At 52.5% G+C, this 18,820-nt stretch overlaps 8 protein-coding genes across 8 annotated transcripts; 5 read left to right on the plus strand and 3 right to left on the minus strand.

Annotated features, from left to right (window-relative positions):
- Positions 1 to 335: 335 nt before the first annotated feature.
- IAR55_002802 (uncharacterized protein) lies at positions 336 to 1,782 on the plus strand (the record flags this gene model as incomplete). The annotated part of the gene is made up of 4 exons (XM_066945913.1): positions 336 to 518; positions 629 to 1,460; positions 1,518 to 1,683; positions 1,740 to 1,782. The coding sequence occupies 4 exons, from the start codon at positions 336 to 338 to the stop codon at positions 1,780 to 1,782; spliced, it is 1,224 nt and encodes a 407-aa protein (XP_066803414.1).
- A 239-nt stretch (positions 1,783 to 2,021) lies between these two features.
- Positions 2,022 to 2,665, minus strand: IAR55_002803 (uncharacterized protein; the record flags this gene model as incomplete). Its single annotated transcript, XM_066945914.1, has 4 exons — positions 2,022 to 2,061; positions 2,217 to 2,305; positions 2,448 to 2,567; positions 2,651 to 2,665. The coding sequence occupies 4 exons, from the start codon at positions 2,663 to 2,665 to the stop codon at positions 2,022 to 2,024; spliced, it is 264 nt and encodes an 87-aa protein (XP_066803415.1).
- A 238-nt stretch (positions 2,666 to 2,903) lies between these two features.
- IAR55_002804 (uncharacterized protein) lies at positions 2,904 to 5,487 on the plus strand (the record flags this gene model as incomplete). The annotated part of the gene is made up of 6 exons (XM_066945915.1): positions 2,904 to 2,907; positions 2,965 to 2,997; positions 3,051 to 3,092; positions 3,147 to 4,834; positions 4,888 to 5,087; positions 5,148 to 5,487. 6 exons carry the CDS (start codon positions 2,904 to 2,906, stop codon positions 5,485 to 5,487), a joined length of 2,307 nt encoding a protein of 768 aa, XP_066803416.1.
- Positions 5,488 to 5,636: 149 nt separating this feature from the next.
- Positions 5,637 to 7,072, plus strand: IAR55_002805 (uncharacterized protein; the record flags this gene model as incomplete). The annotated part of the gene is made up of 5 exons (XM_066945916.1): positions 5,637 to 6,068; positions 6,132 to 6,257; positions 6,318 to 6,500; positions 6,560 to 6,647; positions 6,702 to 7,072. 5 exons carry the CDS (start codon positions 5,637 to 5,639, stop codon positions 7,070 to 7,072), a joined length of 1,200 nt encoding a protein of 399 aa, XP_066803417.1.
- Positions 7,073 to 7,496: 424 nt separating this feature from the next.
- On the plus strand, positions 7,497 to 11,075 carry IAR55_002806 (uncharacterized protein; the record flags this gene model as incomplete). Its single annotated transcript, XM_066945917.1, has 14 exons — positions 7,497 to 7,767; positions 7,820 to 7,920; positions 7,983 to 8,103; positions 8,166 to 8,295; positions 8,350 to 8,549; positions 8,602 to 8,780; positions 8,831 to 9,017; positions 9,070 to 9,281; positions 9,345 to 9,632; positions 9,680 to 10,059; positions 10,118 to 10,224; positions 10,284 to 10,426; positions 10,484 to 10,694; positions 10,759 to 11,075. The coding sequence occupies 14 exons, from the start codon at positions 7,497 to 7,499 to the stop codon at positions 11,073 to 11,075; spliced, it is 2,847 nt and encodes a 948-aa protein (XP_066803418.1).
- Positions 11,076 to 11,149: 74 nt separating this feature from the next.
- IAR55_002807 (pre-mRNA-splicing factor SLU7) lies at positions 11,150 to 13,136 on the minus strand (the record flags this gene model as incomplete). The annotated part of the gene is made up of 6 exons (XM_066945918.1): positions 11,150 to 11,217; positions 11,280 to 11,729; positions 11,782 to 11,859; positions 11,912 to 12,182; positions 12,238 to 13,064; positions 13,121 to 13,136. The coding sequence occupies 6 exons, from the start codon at positions 13,134 to 13,136 to the stop codon at positions 11,150 to 11,152; spliced, it is 1,710 nt and encodes a 569-aa protein (XP_066803419.1).
- Positions 13,137 to 13,431: 295 nt separating this feature from the next.
- On the plus strand, positions 13,432 to 15,422 carry IAR55_002808 (branchpoint-bridging protein; the record flags this gene model as incomplete). The annotated part of the gene is made up of 8 exons (XM_066945919.1): positions 13,432 to 13,470; positions 13,531 to 13,834; positions 13,889 to 14,523; positions 14,581 to 14,701; positions 14,752 to 14,823; positions 14,880 to 15,098; positions 15,147 to 15,327; positions 15,380 to 15,422. The coding sequence occupies 8 exons, from the start codon at positions 13,432 to 13,434 to the stop codon at positions 15,420 to 15,422; spliced, it is 1,614 nt and encodes a 537-aa protein (XP_066803420.1).
- Positions 15,423 to 15,718: 296 nt separating this feature from the next.
- Positions 15,719 to 18,454, minus strand: IAR55_002809 (uncharacterized protein; the record flags this gene model as incomplete). The annotated part of the gene is made up of 4 exons (XM_066945920.1): positions 15,719 to 16,311; positions 16,395 to 16,468; positions 16,588 to 16,947; positions 17,055 to 18,454. 4 exons carry the CDS (start codon positions 18,452 to 18,454, stop codon positions 15,719 to 15,721), a joined length of 2,427 nt encoding a protein of 808 aa, XP_066803421.1.
- Between the last annotated feature and the right edge of the window lie 366 nt (positions 18,455 to 18,820).

Genomic DNA, 18,820 nt, shown 5'->3' on the forward strand with positions numbered 1-18,820 from the left:
TGGATCAGGTACGAGGTGTCGTCGAGTCATGACTTGGACGATTGGATCAACGACGTATAGAAGGCATCCGTAACATGTAATTGACCCATCGGTCGCATGCATTTGACAGCCCTTGTTCGTTTGTCAACACCAGGTAGGACTGATCGCCGCCACTTTGACGCCACCCGGTTTTGGAAGACGAAAAAATCCAAGCGCGTACAATCAGTCAACGAGCATACAAATTCAATCCAAAAGTCATCCATCAAACCATTCTCTTTCACTTTTCGGTCATATAATAGTCGTTATCCAAGGACCACCCCTGTATAATCAGCCCGACCACTGCATAACCCACCACCATGTCCAAGTTCTCCATTCTCGGCAAGAACCTGAAAGCCAACACCAAAGCAGATTTACAACCATACCTTTCAGAGCTCGAGGCGTTAGACAATGTGGAGGAGGTGCATTTTGGCGGAAACTCACTCGGTGTCGAAGCATGTGAGGCTATCGCGGAAGTGTTGAAGACGAAGAAGAGGTTGAAGGTGGGTTGTGTGTTCTGTGCGCTCGGTGGCCGAATACTGCAGCTCGATATTCAATGAGCAAGGCCAAAGACATGAGAAGCGAGGACTGATCCCCCGCTGCGCGGTGACAGCTCGTCGACCTCGCAGACATCTTCACTGGTCGACTGATCTCCGAAATCCCTCAAGCTCTTTCCTCACTGTGTAACGCCCTCTCCGCCCATACTTCGCTTGTCGAGCTCGACCTGTCTGACAACGCTTTCGGTGGACGATGTGCGGACGCTCTGGTCCCCTTTCTCCAAAACAACACCTCGTTCCAAATCTTCAAACTCAACAACAACGGCTTGGGTCCCTTTGGCGGCTCCGTCGTCGCGAAGGCCTTGTTCGACAACGCGGTCAAATGCGAAGGGGAGGGGAAAGAGAGTCAATTACGAGTGATCGTCTGTGGTAGGAATCGCTTGGAGAATGGATCTGCGAATGATTGGGCAGCTGCATTCCGGAAACATACAGGATTGAGAGAGGTGAAGATGCCTCAGAACGGGATCAGGATGGAGGGCATCAAGGCTTTGGCCGAAGGGTTGTCCAATTGTTCCCATTTGGAAACTCTCGATCTTCAAGATAACACAGCGACGAAAATCGGTACGAGATCAATCGTCAAACATCTCTCTTCATGGCCCAACCTCAAACATCTCAATCTCTCAGATTGTCTGTTAGGTACAGCGGGTGGAATTGCGCTCGCCACGTCGTTGAGTGTGGGATCTAATCCCAAGCTGGAGAGTCTGAAATTGCAATATGGAGAGATGGACAAGAGAAGCGTGGAGCTGCTCAGTATAGCGATCAGTCAACATCTCAAGGAGCTCACAGTGTTGGAACTGAACGGGAACAGGTTCGCGGAGGATGATGAATGCGTGGACGAGTTGAAGAAGGCGTTGGAACTTCATGGTCACGAAGAGGCCTTGGACGAACGTGAGTGCAACAGGCGATGTGACCAGACATATGTTAACACGTTTCTCGCTCCACTAGTCGACGACATGGAGGAGCCAGAAGACGATGAGGACGAGTCTGAAGAAGTCGAGGAAGAGGAAGGAAAGGATGAAGAAGAAGAGTCTGGCGAGGCAGATGACGGGGTCGACGCTGGTGCCGCTGGAGAGGAGGCCCTCCCACCCAACTCTGATAAACAAGCCGACGAGTACGTTCAGCTTGACTTTCCAGTCTGCATCGTATCAAGCTGACGCCACCGCCTAGCCTCGCCGACTTGTTGGCTGATATTCACGTCCAGACCAAGTAAGCGTGAAAGACTTTCGCATGAGGAGGTGATGTCACAAGCGCAGAGTGGTCATTTAGTAGATGTAGACTGTTCCTTCCGCCATATCGACGTGTCATAACGTTCGGTCAAGTCTGTGTCCCTCCCCCAGACTCTACACTGCCTTGTGATGGGCAGACTTTTCCATTGATCGGGTATGGTGCATACATCGTTTTGATCGAGCCCTGGTCTGGTCTGTCTGCTCCTCGAACATTTTCCAACATCTAATCCTCATCCATCTTTCCCGCTTTGTCTTTGGATTCTCTGTGAGCGAACCACCATGTAGTGGATTGAGGAGGCAATTGTGAGAGACGGTGGGCGGTTGATGCAAACACGTCGTAATGTTGGAGTGGAAGTAAGAAGGGGGTGGATCACGATCAGCGTTTTGTTTCTCCCTGGCGATACAAGTCTTCACCCACCTTATGTACAGGACGTTGTTGCATCGAATGAACACTTCCCCCAGAGCACCGTTAGACTTTCCGTTCTCGATCTCTTCAGTGTTGGCGAGCTACCCCGCGATAAAATATCAGCGTTGTTCGTAAAGTGACTTCGATTCCGACAGAACATGGAACATCCACATGTTATCGAATGATGGTCGGTTCCATCATCCCTGCCAGCGATCGAGACTGTGACATGAAGGCTACACTCACCTGCAAGTTCATGTACCCGTCCGTTGACACGAGATATCCCTTGTACTCCAAACCCCACTTTAACCTAACATAGACGACTTTGCCGGTAAGTTCTTGGAGGAACGGTTTAGGGTTGACAGGCTATACACAAGCGAACAGTCAGCGGGCTTTTCTCCGGGCAGGACCAGACTAGTCCTGGACAGCAGCTGGGAGGGACGACTCACGGCGATACCGGACATTTTGACGAGGGCTCTGAGTGAGAAGGGGTATGGGAATAAGGAAGAGGATGATCGTGTTTTAGCTAGCAGGAAGGACGAACAGAACGAGCGAGTTTTAGCACTTCAGCAGGCGCGCGATTTCCGGTTCACACGCCTAAAAGCGACACCAAGTTGAATTCAACCTGCTTGAGCTATTCACATCATTTGATCATTCATTGATGTTACTTCACAAAGCATAGACACGCAACGAACAATCATCATGTGTAAGCTGGCCGGACGTGGCCTTGAAGAAGAGCGCAAGCTGACAATCTTATTTGTAGCTGGCTTTGCGGGATTCGGACAGAACAACAATAGTCAGTCACCACTTGATTTCCCTTCCTCGTCGACTAGACTGACATTGATGCAGGTGGTGGGGCACAGTCAAACGCCTTCAGCTTTGGCGCGAAGCGTACGTGACAGGCAGATTGATCGTGAAACACTATGTCTGACTCACCACTCGCAGCCGCTGGAAGTAACCCACCTGCTGGAGGCTCACTCTTCGGTCAATCTCCCGCTCCGACATCTGCTCCTACGACTTCCCTCTTTGGCGGCGCTTCCTCATCGACTCCGGCCGCTCAACCTGCTACAGGGGGCTCTCTCTTCGGTAATACCAGCTCACAGCCGGCGGCTGGTTCAGGTCTCTTCGGTGCTGGAACGTCATCTACTACTCCTGCTGCTGCTGGTAGTGGTAGTCTGTTCGGTGGTGGAAGTGCGCCAGCGGCAGCGCCTTCTGGTGGATCATTATTCGGAAATTCCAACAGTACCCCTGCCACCAACGCATCCACCCCTTCGTTCTCTTTCGGCGGAAACACAAACAACGCCAGTGCTCCCGCTGCACCAGCCGCATCTATCGGAGGGAGCTTGTTCGGAGGTTTCGGTCAATCCAACAACAGTACCAACGGTGCGACTGGCTCTACCACTCCCGCTGCTAAACCCGCCTTCGGAGGATTTGGTTCAACCACTCCCGCTGCGCCACCACCAGCGAGTTCTGGAGGAGGTTTGTTTGGAGCTGCTGCAGCCAAGCCTGCTACCAGTGGCAGCTTGTTTGGGAATACCGCAACGACCGGATCATCTACCCCTTCAACAACCGGAGGAGGTTTGTTCGGAGCAAAACCAGCGGAAAATTCGGCAACACCAAGCAGTGCACCTGCGGGAGGTTTGTTCGGAGCGAAGCCTGCTGAAAATACCGCTACTGCTACCCCTGCCGCGCCTCCTGCTGGTGGAATGTTTTCGTTTGGTGCAAAACCTGCAGAACCTGCTGCTGCCAGTACCACCCCAGCCGCACCATCTCTGTTTGGCTCGACTCCCGCAGCGACCACCGACACCAGCAAGGCCCCTGGTCCGTCTGGATCCGGCACTACTGGAAGTCTCTTCGGCGGTGGCGGCTTGTTTGGCAATAAACCAGCCACTCCCGCACCGGAAGCGCCCAAAACCGATGCCCCATCTGCCGCTGCGCCTCCATCCCTGTTTGGTAGTACAAGCGCGGCGAGCAAACCTGCTGAGCCGCCAAAGACCGGCGGTTTCTCTTTCGGTGATCTAGGGGGATCAACTGCGAAAACCGACTCGCCTGCACCCGCTGCGGAGGCACCAAAGGCTGGCGGGTTTGGATTCGGCACATCTGGAGCGACTGCTGCTGGAGGTGAGAAGCCAGCCGAGGCGCCAAAGACTGGAGGTTTCAGTTTCGGAGCATCAGCCGCTACCACTGCGACAGGTGACAAGGAGAAGGAGAAGACGGCAGAAGCTCCCAAGGCAGGCGGGTTCAGCTTTGGCCATCTAGGGGGAACGGCAGCAAAGCCGGCAGAGACGACTACACCCGCTGCTGGAGCCAGTATCAGTCTGTTTGGCTCAGTACCGAAGCCTACCGAGAGCACTTCGACTGCCCCTACAGCCCCCGCTGCGGGATCGAGCCTCTTCGGGTCAACAACTGCCAAACCAGCGAATTCAACACCTGCTACCGGTGCGTCAAGTACTGCTACAGCGCCGGCGGCCGCTACGTCGAGCGAGCCTGCGCCGAATCTTCTGCGGGGAAAGACATTAGAAGATATCGTCGATGGATGGAACAAGGATCTGGATGCTCAGGTGAAGGAGTTTGAGAGACAAGCTGGGGAAGTGAGAGAATGGGATAAGGTGTTGGTGAAGAACGGGAATCAGGTGGGTTTAGCCTCGGGTGTATTCTGACGAGGTCCAGCTGACGGAAGGGTCAGATCACCACGCTGCATCGACAAGTCCTGGAAGCTCAGCAGAACCAAGCAGCGGTCGATACCGCGTTGGACTATATCGATGCTCAACAGAAACAACTCGAGAGTATCATGGAGGTATATGAGAAGGAGATCTCAAAGGTGTCGAGTGATAGCACAAGACCGTTGGCCGCAAAGATGCCTGCGGACAGAGAAAGAGAGAAGGCGTGAGTACTAACGACTACCTCTGGGCCTAAGAAGCAAGCTAACCTCGCATTTTGTCATAGTTACACACTCGCTGAAGATCTCAACAAACAACTAGACGATCTTTCTCGCAACTTGTCAGGGATGATCGAGGAAGTTAACAAACTCTCATCCTCGTCGCAACCTCTCGATGCGAGCCTGAACCGCGCACCTGGTACACCTTCAGCCTCAGCGGCAGACGCAGCGGCGGGTATGCCTGATGACCCTATCAACCAGCTGTCGGCGATCTTGGGTGCGCATCTGAGAGCGTTGAACTCGATCGACAGTAATGCGAGTAGACTAGAAGGGAAGGTCGGAGAATTGGAGGGTAGAATGGGTACTGGAGTGTCCGAGAGGAGAGGTTGGGGTCTACCGAGGAGATGATATCACGAGCTCCAGTGGATGCCATAATAACTTAAATCATGTTGTCCGAATCACATACAACAATGAGTCACTTGTTCCGCGTCTTTCACTTGTCATGTTGTGTCCCCACCAGCAGTCCCATCAACAATCTTAAATATTCTTGCATCACGATGCCTCCAACCCGAACAGCACCTCGAACGCCCGAGGCAATGACCTCGTCGGACAATCAGCGCCCGTACAAACTCCAGACTCACTTTCGCTTACTGGGGAAGTATTATGGCGAGTACGAAGTGGTTCGGGATGACCACCAACGACGAGCTCTAACAGACGCGATCACATTGGCTAGACGGCTTGTATTCTCCTCTGCCGGTCTTCATATTACCTCATCCGCTTTCTCCATTGGCAAAGGTCGACCTCGACAAGTGAACAGTGCCTCTAATATCGGTGTCGATCCGTCCGGGACGGTCCCGGATTCCCGAGTGATGGAGAACTTGCGACAGTTTCAGATCTCTGGTCATATGGAAGTGGTCGTGAACGCCGATATCGAATGCTACGGCTGTGTGGGGAAGAAGGAGCCTACGCTCATACATATACGTCAGGATGTGAGTCACACCTCCCGTATCCATTATAGATGTGACACGATATTCACTGAGGCGTTCCCACAGCTCATTATCGCTCTCGGAGAAGCGCATAGGTCCCGACAGGTGGCGACAACGGCGTACAACGCCCAATCACTGTTTACGGCGGTTGTTATTGGGCATGAGATGCAACATCTGATGCGAGGACAGGGAGTGAGTGAATTACCAGTGGCCGAAACCAATCCATGCCTGACTCGGACAAACCCTCCGCAGATCGGCAAGATCAGACGTACGCCACCACAGGTCAATGACGGTCTACACTACAAGACATGCAAGATCCGGGACACTTGGTCGATCACGGAGGGGGAAGGTGGCCGGTTCTGGGAGTATTATTTGTTTGGAGGTGACTTTCTCGCAACGATCTATACAGAAGGATCGGCTGCCTATTTGTATCCGGTAAGATGAGCCTTCACTGGTGTAAATCCCCGATGCTGATGCACAGAGGGCCGAACCAGGTCAAAGAGCTCCTCATCGAATGCAACGCCCCTCCCGAACCGTATCATTATACGATCCCCAGCTTTGTGGTGGACTCAATCGCGTTAGGTTGGTAGAGCACCGTCCAGCAGGAATGGCAATGCAGGCTGACAGAGGTCTCAGGTACCGAGGGTTGGGAAGCTCTCTTACCTATACGGCCTTACCCAACAGAGAGCGTGAACCCAGGCCGTACCACTGAAAATTGTCTGCGGCTCAGCTCAGCGACGTTGTCAGCTGACACTACTTCGTCATCTTCTTTCGAACAATCGAAACAGCTTGACCCCATCTCGGTCAGGACTCCGCCCGAGGATCTTCTACTGTCACCATCTCCTACTCCAATCTCCCCGTCCGGCGAAGCGGCCACCCTTCATTTGCATCCCAGATGCGGGAAAGACCTGTCGGAAGACGAGGATGCGTCACCTGAAGACCTTGGGATGACTCAGGACGAATGGGAAGACTGGACGAACAGCAAGGAGTTTCTTGAAGACTTTTGATGTTTGCCCAGAAGGTTTGAGGACTGGAAGGTAGGATGGGTTGTGGAGCATCCGAGAGGAGAGGCCGGGGGCTTACCGAGGAGATGAGTTTCGTGGTTGAACTCCTGTATCAATGCATAGGCATGTACATAGCCAAAATTGATGTTTTCGTCCGTCCTTATACACCCTTCCGTCGTCAGAGGCTATCACTTTTTCTGGTATGACGATCACTACTTGAAGGAAGGCGGGTAGAGGAGGATAGAGGAGGGTGGATGCTGGGGCAGAAGGTGTAGCGGGTGAAAAGGAGGGCGGAGATCAAACAAAGTCCACATTTCACGTGGTGTTTCAACCGGATTTTTGGTTCTTCGACAACTTTGCTTAACTCTACAACTCCCGATATTCTGGCATCCATCCCCTCTTTCTGCACCATCATCTCGTCCTCAAAATGCCTTCCCATCCTAATAAACGTCAGAAGAATGGTGCGCTTCCTACGAGCACAGAGGAGCAACCCGCGGCCGGACCTTCCAAACAACCCATCACACCTCGACTCTTCGCCCCCTTTCGAGCATTAGGACATGTCTCCGATCATGTCCCCTTTGCAATGTTCGTGCATACGCCGAATGGAGCGCTTGCTACGCCCACCGTCAACTTGACTACTTCGGTGGGCAGAAGCTGGCTGATGTGGGATGCGGCGAGGATGACTTTGGTCTTTGCTGGTGAGAATCACTTCGGCCAGCGAGGAATGCGGAGCTGATGAGTATGTCATAGGTTCCGATGCTGGTGCTCCGATAAATAGCCTGACTATGACTGGTACGGACATATATGCGTCTGCAGGTCCTAGAGTCATCAAGTATCACAGAGGCAAGGATGTATGTGTGGGAGGCAGTGTGCTAGAACAGTCATTGACTAACACTTCACCCTCCCTTTGTAGATTGGCTCTTATATATCTCCTGACGGCTCCGCTCTGGGCAAGATGCTCATCTTTGGAGACGAACTCCTGGTGCTGAAAGAAGACGGCACGGGAATGGTCATATACGATCTACCCACACGTCGTTAGTTGGTCATCTTTCTTCACCAAAGTCCCAATAGCTGATCCTATCTTTCGTGATACCAGAACTGAAGAACCAGATAACTTTCCACACTTCCTTTACCGCCACCAACCTCATGCACCCTGCAACTTACCTCAACAAGGTGTTGATAGGTAGTCAAGAAGGAGAGTTGCAGCTATGGAACGTCAGGACATGGTGAGTCTGACATATTCGATCGACGAAGACGAAAAGAACTGAAATCAGAAGCAGCTCCCTCATCCACACCTTCCCTCACCCCACTCCTGCTGCCCCTTCGCCTGTCACCACTATCGTTCAATCGCCCGCTGTCGACGTTGTCGGAGTGGGATATCTCAACGGCGCTGTGAGAGTATTCGATATACGTCAAGGAGATCTAGTCATGCAGATGAAGATCGAGGATGGCGCTGTGAACGCCTTGACGTTCAGAATGGGTGAGCAAAAGCAATATCAAGAGGGAGTCAAGTCCAGCTGACAGTTGTGTAGATGGCCCCCCCATCCTTGCCACTGCTTCCTCGACGGGATCATTGGCAATTTGGGATTTGAGCAAAGGAGGGAGGATTTTACATACCCTTCGAGGTGCTCATGACCAAGGCATTACTGGGTTACAATGGGTAGCGGGACAACCATTGTTGATCTCGTCAAGTGCCGACAACAGCGTCAAAGTGGGTTGACTGTCTTCGCAGAGTCTTCCATGTCGCTGACGCTTTCAAAGCAATGGCTCTGCGACTCTCCTACTGCCGTCCCCCGGTTACTCAAACTTCGAGGAGGTCACCATGCCCCTCCCACATGTATCCGATACTACGGCGAGGATGGCAAGCAAATCCTGACTGCTGGTCGGGATCGATCCTTGAGATATACTAGTGTAGTCCGGGACTCAAGAAGTTTCGAGCTGTCGCAAGGTCAGTCAAGCTTGAGTTAACGTAACATGCGTAATCTGACCCTTGGTCATAGGTTCTCTCGTCAAGAAGGCTATTGGTTTAGGCGTAACAGTCGACCACCTCAAATACCCACCCATCACTGCTATCTCCAGCTCGTCAATCCGATCAAAGGACTGGGAAGATGTCGTGACCGCCCACGCTGAAGACGCTATTGCGCGAACATGGAGAGTACAGGAGAAACGACTAGGACCATGGACCTTTGAGGTGCAAGATGGTTATGCTCAGGTATGTCAGCGGCGATAGTCGGGGTATCATGATATGGCCAGCTGACCACTTTCTCGTCCATAGACCGTCTGCGTCACTGCTTGCGGCAATTTCGCACTCGCCGGTTCCTCCACTGGCGAAATCAGAATGTGGAACATGCAATCAGGTAAAGAGCGTAAATCATTCAGCTTGACGGGACCTGCTCCCGGTGCTAGTAAACCGGCGATCATTGCACAAAGCAAGACCGCCAAAGCGAAAGCTGTTCAAACGAAAGCGACAAAGGCTCAGAAGTCCACTCAGGCTGTGACTGGTCTGGTGACGGATGCCCTTAATACTCTGGTCGTGGCGAGCACCTTGGAGGGGAAGCTATACGTGAGTGTTGAAGGCTGGAGCGCGCGTGTGCTAATGTATTTGTGCAGTTCTTCGACTTTCACACCACCAACCTTCTTTACGTCATCCAACTCCAAAGCTCTGTCACTGCCATGAATTTCAACCGAGACAGCGGCCTTATCTCCGTCACATGCGATGATCTCGTCGTCCGGCTCCTTGATATCGAGACTCGACGTGTTGTCCGTGAACTCCGAGGCTTCAAAGGTCGGATCCTCGACACTGTTTTCTCGTCAGACTCTCGTTGGCTCGTTGCGACGTCGCTCGATTCCACCGTCAGGACGTATGATATCCCGACGGGCAGACTGGTCGATGCGTTCAGGACAGAAACGATCGCCACCAGTGTCACTTTCTCGCCCACCGGAGACTTTTTGGCCACAGCCCATGTGGACAGTGTGGGAATCTATCTTTGGTGAGTATTGGTCCACGACGAGAGAAATATCCTTAGTTGACGCGGTGTGCAATTGCAGGGCGAACAAGGCGCAGTTCTCCGATGTCGCCCTCAGGCATATCAGTGAAGAGGAGGATGTCCCGGAGATCGGATTGCCCTCGGTGCAAGGCTTGGACGAGGATGCCGGTGAGTCCAACGCATCCTTATAGCGCGATGCGCGCGATGCGCACTAACAAACTTCCTAGCTATTGAGGGAATTGAGCCGGTTGGCGCACCCGAATTCACAGATATCTACACGACGCCAGATCAGCTTACCGACGGTCTGCTCACGCTTTCGTTACTACCTCGGTCCAGATGGCAAACCTTATTAAACCTCGAGACGATCAAGGTGAGCGGATAAGCCATGTGGCTGAGGAAAAGTTTTCGCTGACAGTCAATGATGTAGCAACGGAACAAACCAAAGGAAGCGCCTAAAGCACCCGAGAAAGCACCGTTCTTCCTTCCTACGATCAGTGGATTGGAGACTCGCTTCGATCTATCGGCCGCATCGAAAGAGGACGAAGATGGCATCAAGAGTCAGCGACTGGACATGGGGGCGGGATGGCTGGACAGCGAGTTCACGAAACGATTAAGCTGGGAAGATGAGGATGGGGACTGTGAGTGCTACTGTGTCCTTGTCTGATTTCATCGACTGATCAGTCGACACTTGATATCCCTCAGACAACTCGTTCTTCGAATACCTGAAAGCACTGTCGCCCTCGACTCTCGATCTCGAAATCCGATCACTCGTCTCGCTCGACCATCTCGCCGCCTTCCTCAAAGCCTTGACGGGCAGATTACGATCTCATAGAGATTTCGAAGCGGTACAAGCTATCATGTCTGTCTTCTTGACTGTCCACGGAGACGTCTTGATAGCGAATGGAGAGCTGCAAGAGGGTTTGCTGAAATTGAAAGAGGAACAGAGTAAAGAAAGCGCGAGGTTAAGAGAGCTGGTAGGGTACGCTCTGGGGACACTTGGGTTCTTGAGGGGCACATAACAGGTGGGGAGATAGATAGTATGCATGGTGATATTCGGTACAGATTGTTGTTACAGATGCCTCTTCTTTCGCCACTACTCCTCCGGATCCTTGTAATTGGCCATCGGGTCATCGAATGCCGATCTGGATAGCCTGTACGCCTCTGCGAGAGATCCTCAGTATACATAGCATACTCTGAAAAGCGTAGCAGAATCGACCACTCACCAAGCTCTTCTTGACTGACATCTGTCGTCTTGCTCTTCTTAGTCTGTTGCCAAGCCTCATCCTCACCCATCTTCTTCCTCTTCTTCTCCTCTTCCAAAGCCTTCTTCAATCTACTCTTATCCAAATCAATCTCATCCCCATCTTCCGCTCTCTTCCCATATGTAGGCAACTCTCTCTCCTTGCCCTTTTTGCTGATTTTACCAGAAGCGATATCTTCCAAGTGTTGTTCTGCTAGGCTCTTCCTCTCCGCCTCGGCTGTCTCTTCAATCCGACGTCGTTCGTCTGCTGTCGAAAGGAGAGCGGAAACGGACGATGCGTTGTTCGCAGATTTACCAGCTTCTCCAGTACAGTATGATCCGGAAATGACCGAATGACAACAGCCGTAACCCCATTGAGACGTCTCGAGGTCGAAGAAAGAGCCCCAAACGGCCGTGTGGTTGTTGATGAAGACTGCGTATGACCGAGTGAGCGTTCATCCGTGCTATGAGACGCGGGAACTCACCATCCTCCTCGTACTTTGATCGGGCCGTGGCCCTTTCTCGACCTTTGACGACTTGACCAGATCTCGAGTACTCCACGTCTGCGCCCGACTCAGCAATTGTCATCCAAGTACAATCAAGACGACAACTCACAATCCTCCGTTTGCCCATTCAACAGCTCCCGAGGCAACCTCTCTAGATGCTCCTCACCGCCGTATTTCGCCAATATCGAGACCTTGCTGGTATCCTTCAGCACCTCCTTCTTCTTCTGGAACTCTTTGTGAAGCAATTCTCCCGCAGTCGGATTGGCCAAGATGTTGACGTTGTTCCCTCGTTGCGAAGATTGCCAAGCGAACATTTGAAGCTTCTGGATATTTGTCGCGTCACCTGAAAATCGCTCAAAGTTGTCTCCTGCGAATTTCATCTGCACAAGAGCTTATCAACACACGCAAAGTGCAATAAGCGGTAGAGTCACTCACATCTTCCGGAGCCATGCCCTGTACAGGAGCATCTCGCATGGATCTAGTCTTGGGATCGTAGTACGCTGAACCCTCGTCCAAGTTGAGCAAGTATTTCGCCGTGTCTTCTCGGATACGCAGATTTCTGACTGTGATTCGTGTCTTTGTATCCAGCTTCTGGCCAACTTGATCGGCCGCATCCGCGTATTTGTCCTCATCGTCGTCCTCTTCATCGCTCGAACCGAAATCGTCATCCTCTTCCTTCTCCTTTTTGGCCACCTTCTTGACCGCGGCCATATCTGTCGATGTCTGCTTGTCGATCTCCTCTTCTCGATACTTCTTCCTCGCCTCTTCCATCGCTTCGTACTCGTCAACAATCGTTTTGTACGAGCTTGGGTCATAACCATTCCACCTATCCCGCTTGGCATCGTAGTCAGCCTCAAAGCTCTGCACCACCTCGTCCGGGGCGATATCCTTGTTGGAGAACTTTGCACCTCTCTTTCTGGGTCTTTCCACGCAATCCTGTTTCTTATGCGTCATAGCTCCACAGTTCTCACAGGCACCCTTGCGATATTTCTTCGCGGCAGGCCCGGCCTTTGCACCTCGGTCATACCACTCATCGATCTTGAGATGGGGAGTGCCTTCATCCGGTCGACGTTGATGTGATAGCGATGGCTTTCCACTGTCGGCATACCATGGTGCTCGAGTGATGTATTCGGGGATATGGGGATTGATGGCGTTTCCTTCCTCGTCAACCGCAGCGGGAGCAGTACCAGCTTTACGAGCGGCTTCCAGGTCTTTCTGACGTCGGAACTCTTCACGGGAGAGCTTGCCTGCTGAGGGCGCGCCTGCGATTCGGGTCAGTATGTCCTCCTGGCAACAGTACGATTGCAAGGTGACTCACCGTTTGGCTGAAGCATGGTGGGTTGGTCGAGCTGTACAAGTGTGAGTAATGAATGAGAATAGCTGAGAGAGAGCTAGTTCCGTCGTAACTGGCGAGGGTAGGTGATGTGATGCATGGTGCGGTGAGCCTGGTATAAAACAGGATAAAATGGGATAAAATGATTGCTGATAAATTCGCCACCCACTCATCAGCTCCTCCCCCCCTTTTCCAACCTCTCTCACACAACCTGATCATCTTCCTTTTCTTTCTTTTACATCTTTTTCAGCGCTCCTTCATATCACTCGTAACGACCTAGCGGGCTCTTGGGCAACATGTGGCGACCAGCAGCCAAAACCACCGGTACTAACGATGTGAGCTTTGACCTCGTACTGACCTTCTCGACTTCAGCTGACTCATCCTTCAACTCAAAGGTACCAATCGGTAACAAACGTCGTTTCGGTCTTCCCGAGGAGGCCCCTCCCCCTTCCGCACCGCCATCTCATGGTGCTCGACCACCTGCCTCTGACATGCAGTTCTTCAACGGTAGACGAGAACCCGAAAGAGAGGACTTTGGACGACGGGATGACCGACACCGTGACGACGACAGGCGAAGGGATGATTACCGTCGTGATGACAGGGATGGCGGTAGAGACAGATATGACGATCGGGCTCGGGATGATGACAGGGACAGAGGGAGGGACAGAGAAAGCAGAGACAGAGACGCGGGTGGTGAAGGTGAGTCGGGCCGCTTGTCTGCGGCAGGCGATACTGACGCGCTCATCAATGCAGAGGGTCCTCGAAAACGTCGTTCGCGATGGGGTGATGCTTCCGCTCGTGTCGATGTACCTGGTCTCCCCGTCGCTGTCATGGGCAACGTGTCTCAACACGAACTTGATAACTATGCCATTCACGTTCGACTTGAAGAGATCAACCGAAAGCTTCGAACTGGCGATGTCGTACCTCCTGACGGACAACGATCTCCCTCGCCTCCACCTCAATACGATGCCTACGGTCGACGAAGCAACACCCGTGAGATCCGTTACCGCAAGAAGCTGGAAGACGAGCGAGCTCGACTGGTCGACCGGGCGATGAAATCTGACCCCAACTTCCGACCTCCCGCCGAGTTCCAGCAACAACGACGACAGGGCCGTCCTCAGGAAAAGGTCTACATCCCGGTCAAGGAGTTCCCCGAGATCAACTTCTTTGGTTTGCTTGTCGGACCCCGTGGTAACTCACTCAAAAACATGGAGAGGCTGAGTGGTGCCAAGATCAGTATTCGAGGAAAGGGTAGTGTGAAAGAAGGAAAGGGCAGACCTGGAAACTTCCCCCAAGACGAGGAGGACGAGTTGCATTGTCTCATCACTTCGGAGGATGAGAGCAAGGTCAGGGCGTGTGTTGACTTGATCAACAAGGTCATTGAGACGGTGAGTGACTCAAATACCTCCAGATGTCCTGATCCTCACTGATTGCATACCATCTAGGCTGCCTCCACTCCTGAAGGCCAGAACGACCACAAGCGAAACCAGCTTCGAGAACTTGCGTCGCTGAATGGTACTCTGCGTGATGATGAGAACCAGCTGTGTCAGAATTGTGGCGAGAAAGGTGAGCTCACTTGCTCAGTTCAAATGCAATCTTACTGACTCATCCTCTAGGCCATCGACGATGGGAGTGTCCCCAGCAGCGTGTCTACAGCGCCAACGTCATTTGTCGGCTGTGTGGCGGAGGTGAGTCGCTTCTCTTACCAGACATGGAAAATGTTGATAACTGTCGGTCTATGTAGCCGGTCACATGGCCCGAGATTGTCGAGGCCGAGGTGACCCCAATTTGTCTCAAAACAAGCAGACCGCTTTCGACTCAGAATACTCCGCGCTCATGGCTGAACTTGGCGAGGGCGGTCCTGGCGGTCCTTCATCCGGTCGACCAGCGGCTGCTATTGGTGGTGCACCCGTTCCCGAGTCTCGAGTCCCCCCATGGCGATTGCCCGAGAACTGGCAGAACAGTGAGTCTCTTTCATCTTCACGCCATTACGAGTGCTGATATGTAACAGACCCAGGTTTCCGAGGTCCCCCAGGAGGTGGCGGCGGATTCCAACCTCAAAACGGATTCCAACAACAACATCAACAGGGCTACAACCAAAACGCTGGGTACGGTTACGGTGGCGGCGGTGGCGGTGGCGGTGGTGGCTACCAAGGTGGTCCTCCTGGAGGTGCTGCTGACCCTTATGCTGCGTGGGTGTATTTGCTAGTGGCATTCCAAAGGTTGTACTGATGTTGGGTACAGTTACTACGCCTCAATGGGCCAGCAAGCTCCTCAAACCGCCTAATCCACTTTGTTGACATTTGACGTTCGGGAACCAACAAACAACTAAGGAGAAAAAGCTGAGAAGATCGTGATCTTTGAATCGACTCCATATACTTTGATCTTCTCGCAGCGATATCGCGTTTTGTTACGATGGGAATGTTGAGAAGACTGATGTATTTACCCGTCTGATCTGAATAATGCCGAGCTAATATGCTTATGCGGGGGTGGTGCGAAGCTCATTTCACATGCACAGTGACGAAACAAAGGTGTCAGGTAAGGTGCAGATGGAGCGCATCATTATAATTTCAGTCAATATAGCTACAAGAGACCAAGAAGTATGGTCGAACCAAGAATGCAGGTAAGGAGGGGAACGTCACGACAGTATATGGGAGACGAGGCACTACTGAGATTTGACCAACCAATATTGTGCTGAGCGTTCAATGTCACCGGCTGCGCCCCTTGACCTGTGATAGATTGACTTCCTGGTGCTTGACCCGGCGAAGTGTGACCATTGGCAGGGACAATCACTTGTCCTACGACGGGTACTGGATTCTGAAGCGCAGAAGGTGTGATTGCATCGAGGGTCTCTCCGGGAAGAGGAGAAACAGGTATACCGGGACCTTTGTTCCCTCCTTGTATCCCCGAGGTCGATGCAACAGCAGTGGCAGGACCAACATTGGCTATTCCCGCTGGGGCAGACGATGGAACACCACAAGATGATAAATGGCATTTACTTGCCAGCGAGTTTGGGTCGGCGAGATCCGCAGCACTTGGACAGGGTGAAAAGGCATTAGGAAGAACGTAACAGCTCGTCAGCGAGACGGGCGCGGGCAAAATTGGGATCGGACCTGTGAAAGCGTTGGAGGAAAGGTGGAGCGAAGTGAGTGAGGGTGGCAAGGTGGGAAATGGACCTGTTATTGCGATCGACGGTAAGCATGTTTTGCAGTGATTTTCGATGGGTTGGACGATGCAAACGGCAAAAAGTGAGACTCGCCTGAAATCGAGTTGGAACGGAGGTCGAGACCGGTCAGTTTTAGCATTTGCGATATATCAAATAATGGTCCGGTGCTGCGGTGCATCAATGGGTATCCAACAACTGAGGGACGTAGTGGAGATACTGACAAGCTGTCGGGAAAATCGTCAGCTTACTTCACTGTGACTCATGGAAGACTATTCACGACACCTACTTATTATTCGAAGCGTCAAACACGCTCAGCCCTTCGATCATACTCAAATCAGGCAACACTCCGACGAACGAGTTTTCTCCAATCAGAACCTTGCTCAGACTCCCCAACTGACTCGTGTCAAAAGTGATACCTTGCAATTTGTTCCCTTCCAAATTGAGTGTTAGTAATTTAGGAGAGGCGATGTCCACATGGCCGGTCAGGTTGTTGTGCGATAGGTCGACGTTGATCACTGACGTCGAGGTGAATAGGGAAGTAGGGATGGTGCCTGTGAGTTGAGATGCGGAGAGGTTGAGATGGGAGAGGTGGGGGAGGGTTGTGAATCGATCTGGGATAGATATGAGGTTATTTGACGATAGATCGCTGTGAGACAGATAAGGTCAGCCGTTCTTCCATAATCAGATGATATGATCCAGAAGCGTGTTGACAGATATGGGTCATCTGAGTTCGGAACTGGCTCGCTCACTCACACCTTCGACAACCGATCGAGCGCAAACAGATATCCACTCAGAGTCCCGCTCAGCCCATTATCTGCCAAATCCAACGCGACGACTCTCTCAGTAACAGGTTCACAAGTGACTCCGGACCAATGGCAACACTGAGTATCATCTTCATCTTCCCATCCGTCAGAACGGGTCCACCCTGCTTGTCCGTTACCGGACGGAGGCGACATGGCTCTGTAGAACTGGGACAGTCTTGAACAGTCTGATTTGGCTGACGATCCATAAGCGCTTTGAGCGAGTCGATGGGCTCCTCCGCCTGAATATGCGGGAGTGTCAGCGTGATGAGTTTGAGCAGACAGGGCGTCGGCGTCGGGGTCGGGGTCGGGGTCGGTGTTGTGGGAATATGAGTTTGGGCCTAGTGCATTGGTCGAAGATGAGCCTCGATGAGGGGGTCGACTTGTTGCGGAATTCGAGTGGACATTGTGTGGCGAATCGTCCTGGTCCTCCGGTCCGTCAGTGACGTCTGAGCCTTGATGTGAATCATACTCGGACTTGGATTCGACCCCATACGCCTGCCCATGCGACGAACGTCCATCATCCCAATCTGGGCTGCTGACAGTATCATCATCATCATCCCCTCCTTCTCCCTTTCCCTTTTTACCAGAGTGACGGCGAGGCCCATCATCCCACTCGCCGCCACCCAACCTTTCGCCACCGCCACCGCTTCCGCCGTCACCTTCATCTTGGTCTTGGTGATTATAATCTTTTCGCCGCTTGACAAGGCCACTGGGGAGATCATGCGTGAGAGGAGACCACAACACTTTGTCCGAGTGAGGTCGGCCTGTCGTATTGAGGCTGGCTGTCCAAGTGCTTGATGACGGGTGTAAAGTCGATTGGTTTTTTGTGAGAGGTGCAGATGCTTCCTCTCGTTTCTCGCAACCTATACCTTCTTCCTCCGGTGGCTCGACTTGATCGTCCAAAGACCGTTCAACAAAAACAAAAGTATCATCTGTTGGATCGTCCCCTCCACCCTCTCTGAGCTGTTCCACAACTTCCCTACCCCCACCTCCTCCTGTTTCGACTTTGTTCAGACTCCCTTGTAACTCGTTAGCAAACCCCCCCGATCCTGTTATATATTCTTCGACAACGCCCCTATGGACCAACACGCCATCCACTCCGGATCTCGGATCGAACGGCGGTAAGCTCGAAGGGTGACGCGAGAACGAGAAATACCCGAATCGTCTGGGTGCAGAAGCCCGTTTACTCGACGAGAGATACGATCGACTTTGTTTGCGATTCCGATGACTGGAGGTCTTGGTCGACGGTTCTGGTGTGAGCTGCAGGGCAGTCGTGTTGCTGAGCGTGGAGAGTATGAATAGGATCACGGATAGCTGAGATAAGGAGAGAAAAGGACGTGAGGGACGCATTTTGACCTTGCGTCTTTTGTGTGTGTATGTATGTGTTGAGGAGGGTGGTCCCTGCCGAACGGAGGGGGGGGCAGAGGAAGAGAGCGATCACTGTTCCCTTCGTTCTATATCTTTCGATACTGTTGCATCTCTCCCGTCTATCAGCTATATCAAAGCAACGATGTCGCGATCTGTCTCCTGATCTGCCACTCGATCGATACATTTCAGCAACCCGTTCCGACACATCCCAGCTTGATACGCAATGGTGGCTTGTCCCACGCTCCTCCGCTGGTCTTGGACCGGATCCCGACCTCTCGGTCGCTTCCTCGAGACGCGTTGCTTGATGGAATGCATTGATTGATGACTCATGATATGTGGGAATGCTGC

The sequence above is a fragment of the Kwoniella newhampshirensis genome, chromosome 5 (genome assembly GCF_039105145.1).
Source record: "Kwoniella newhampshirensis strain CBS 13917 chromosome 5, whole genome shotgun sequence".
NCBI lineage: Eukaryota > Fungi > Basidiomycota > Tremellomycetes > Tremellales > Cryptococcaceae > Kwoniella > Kwoniella newhampshirensis.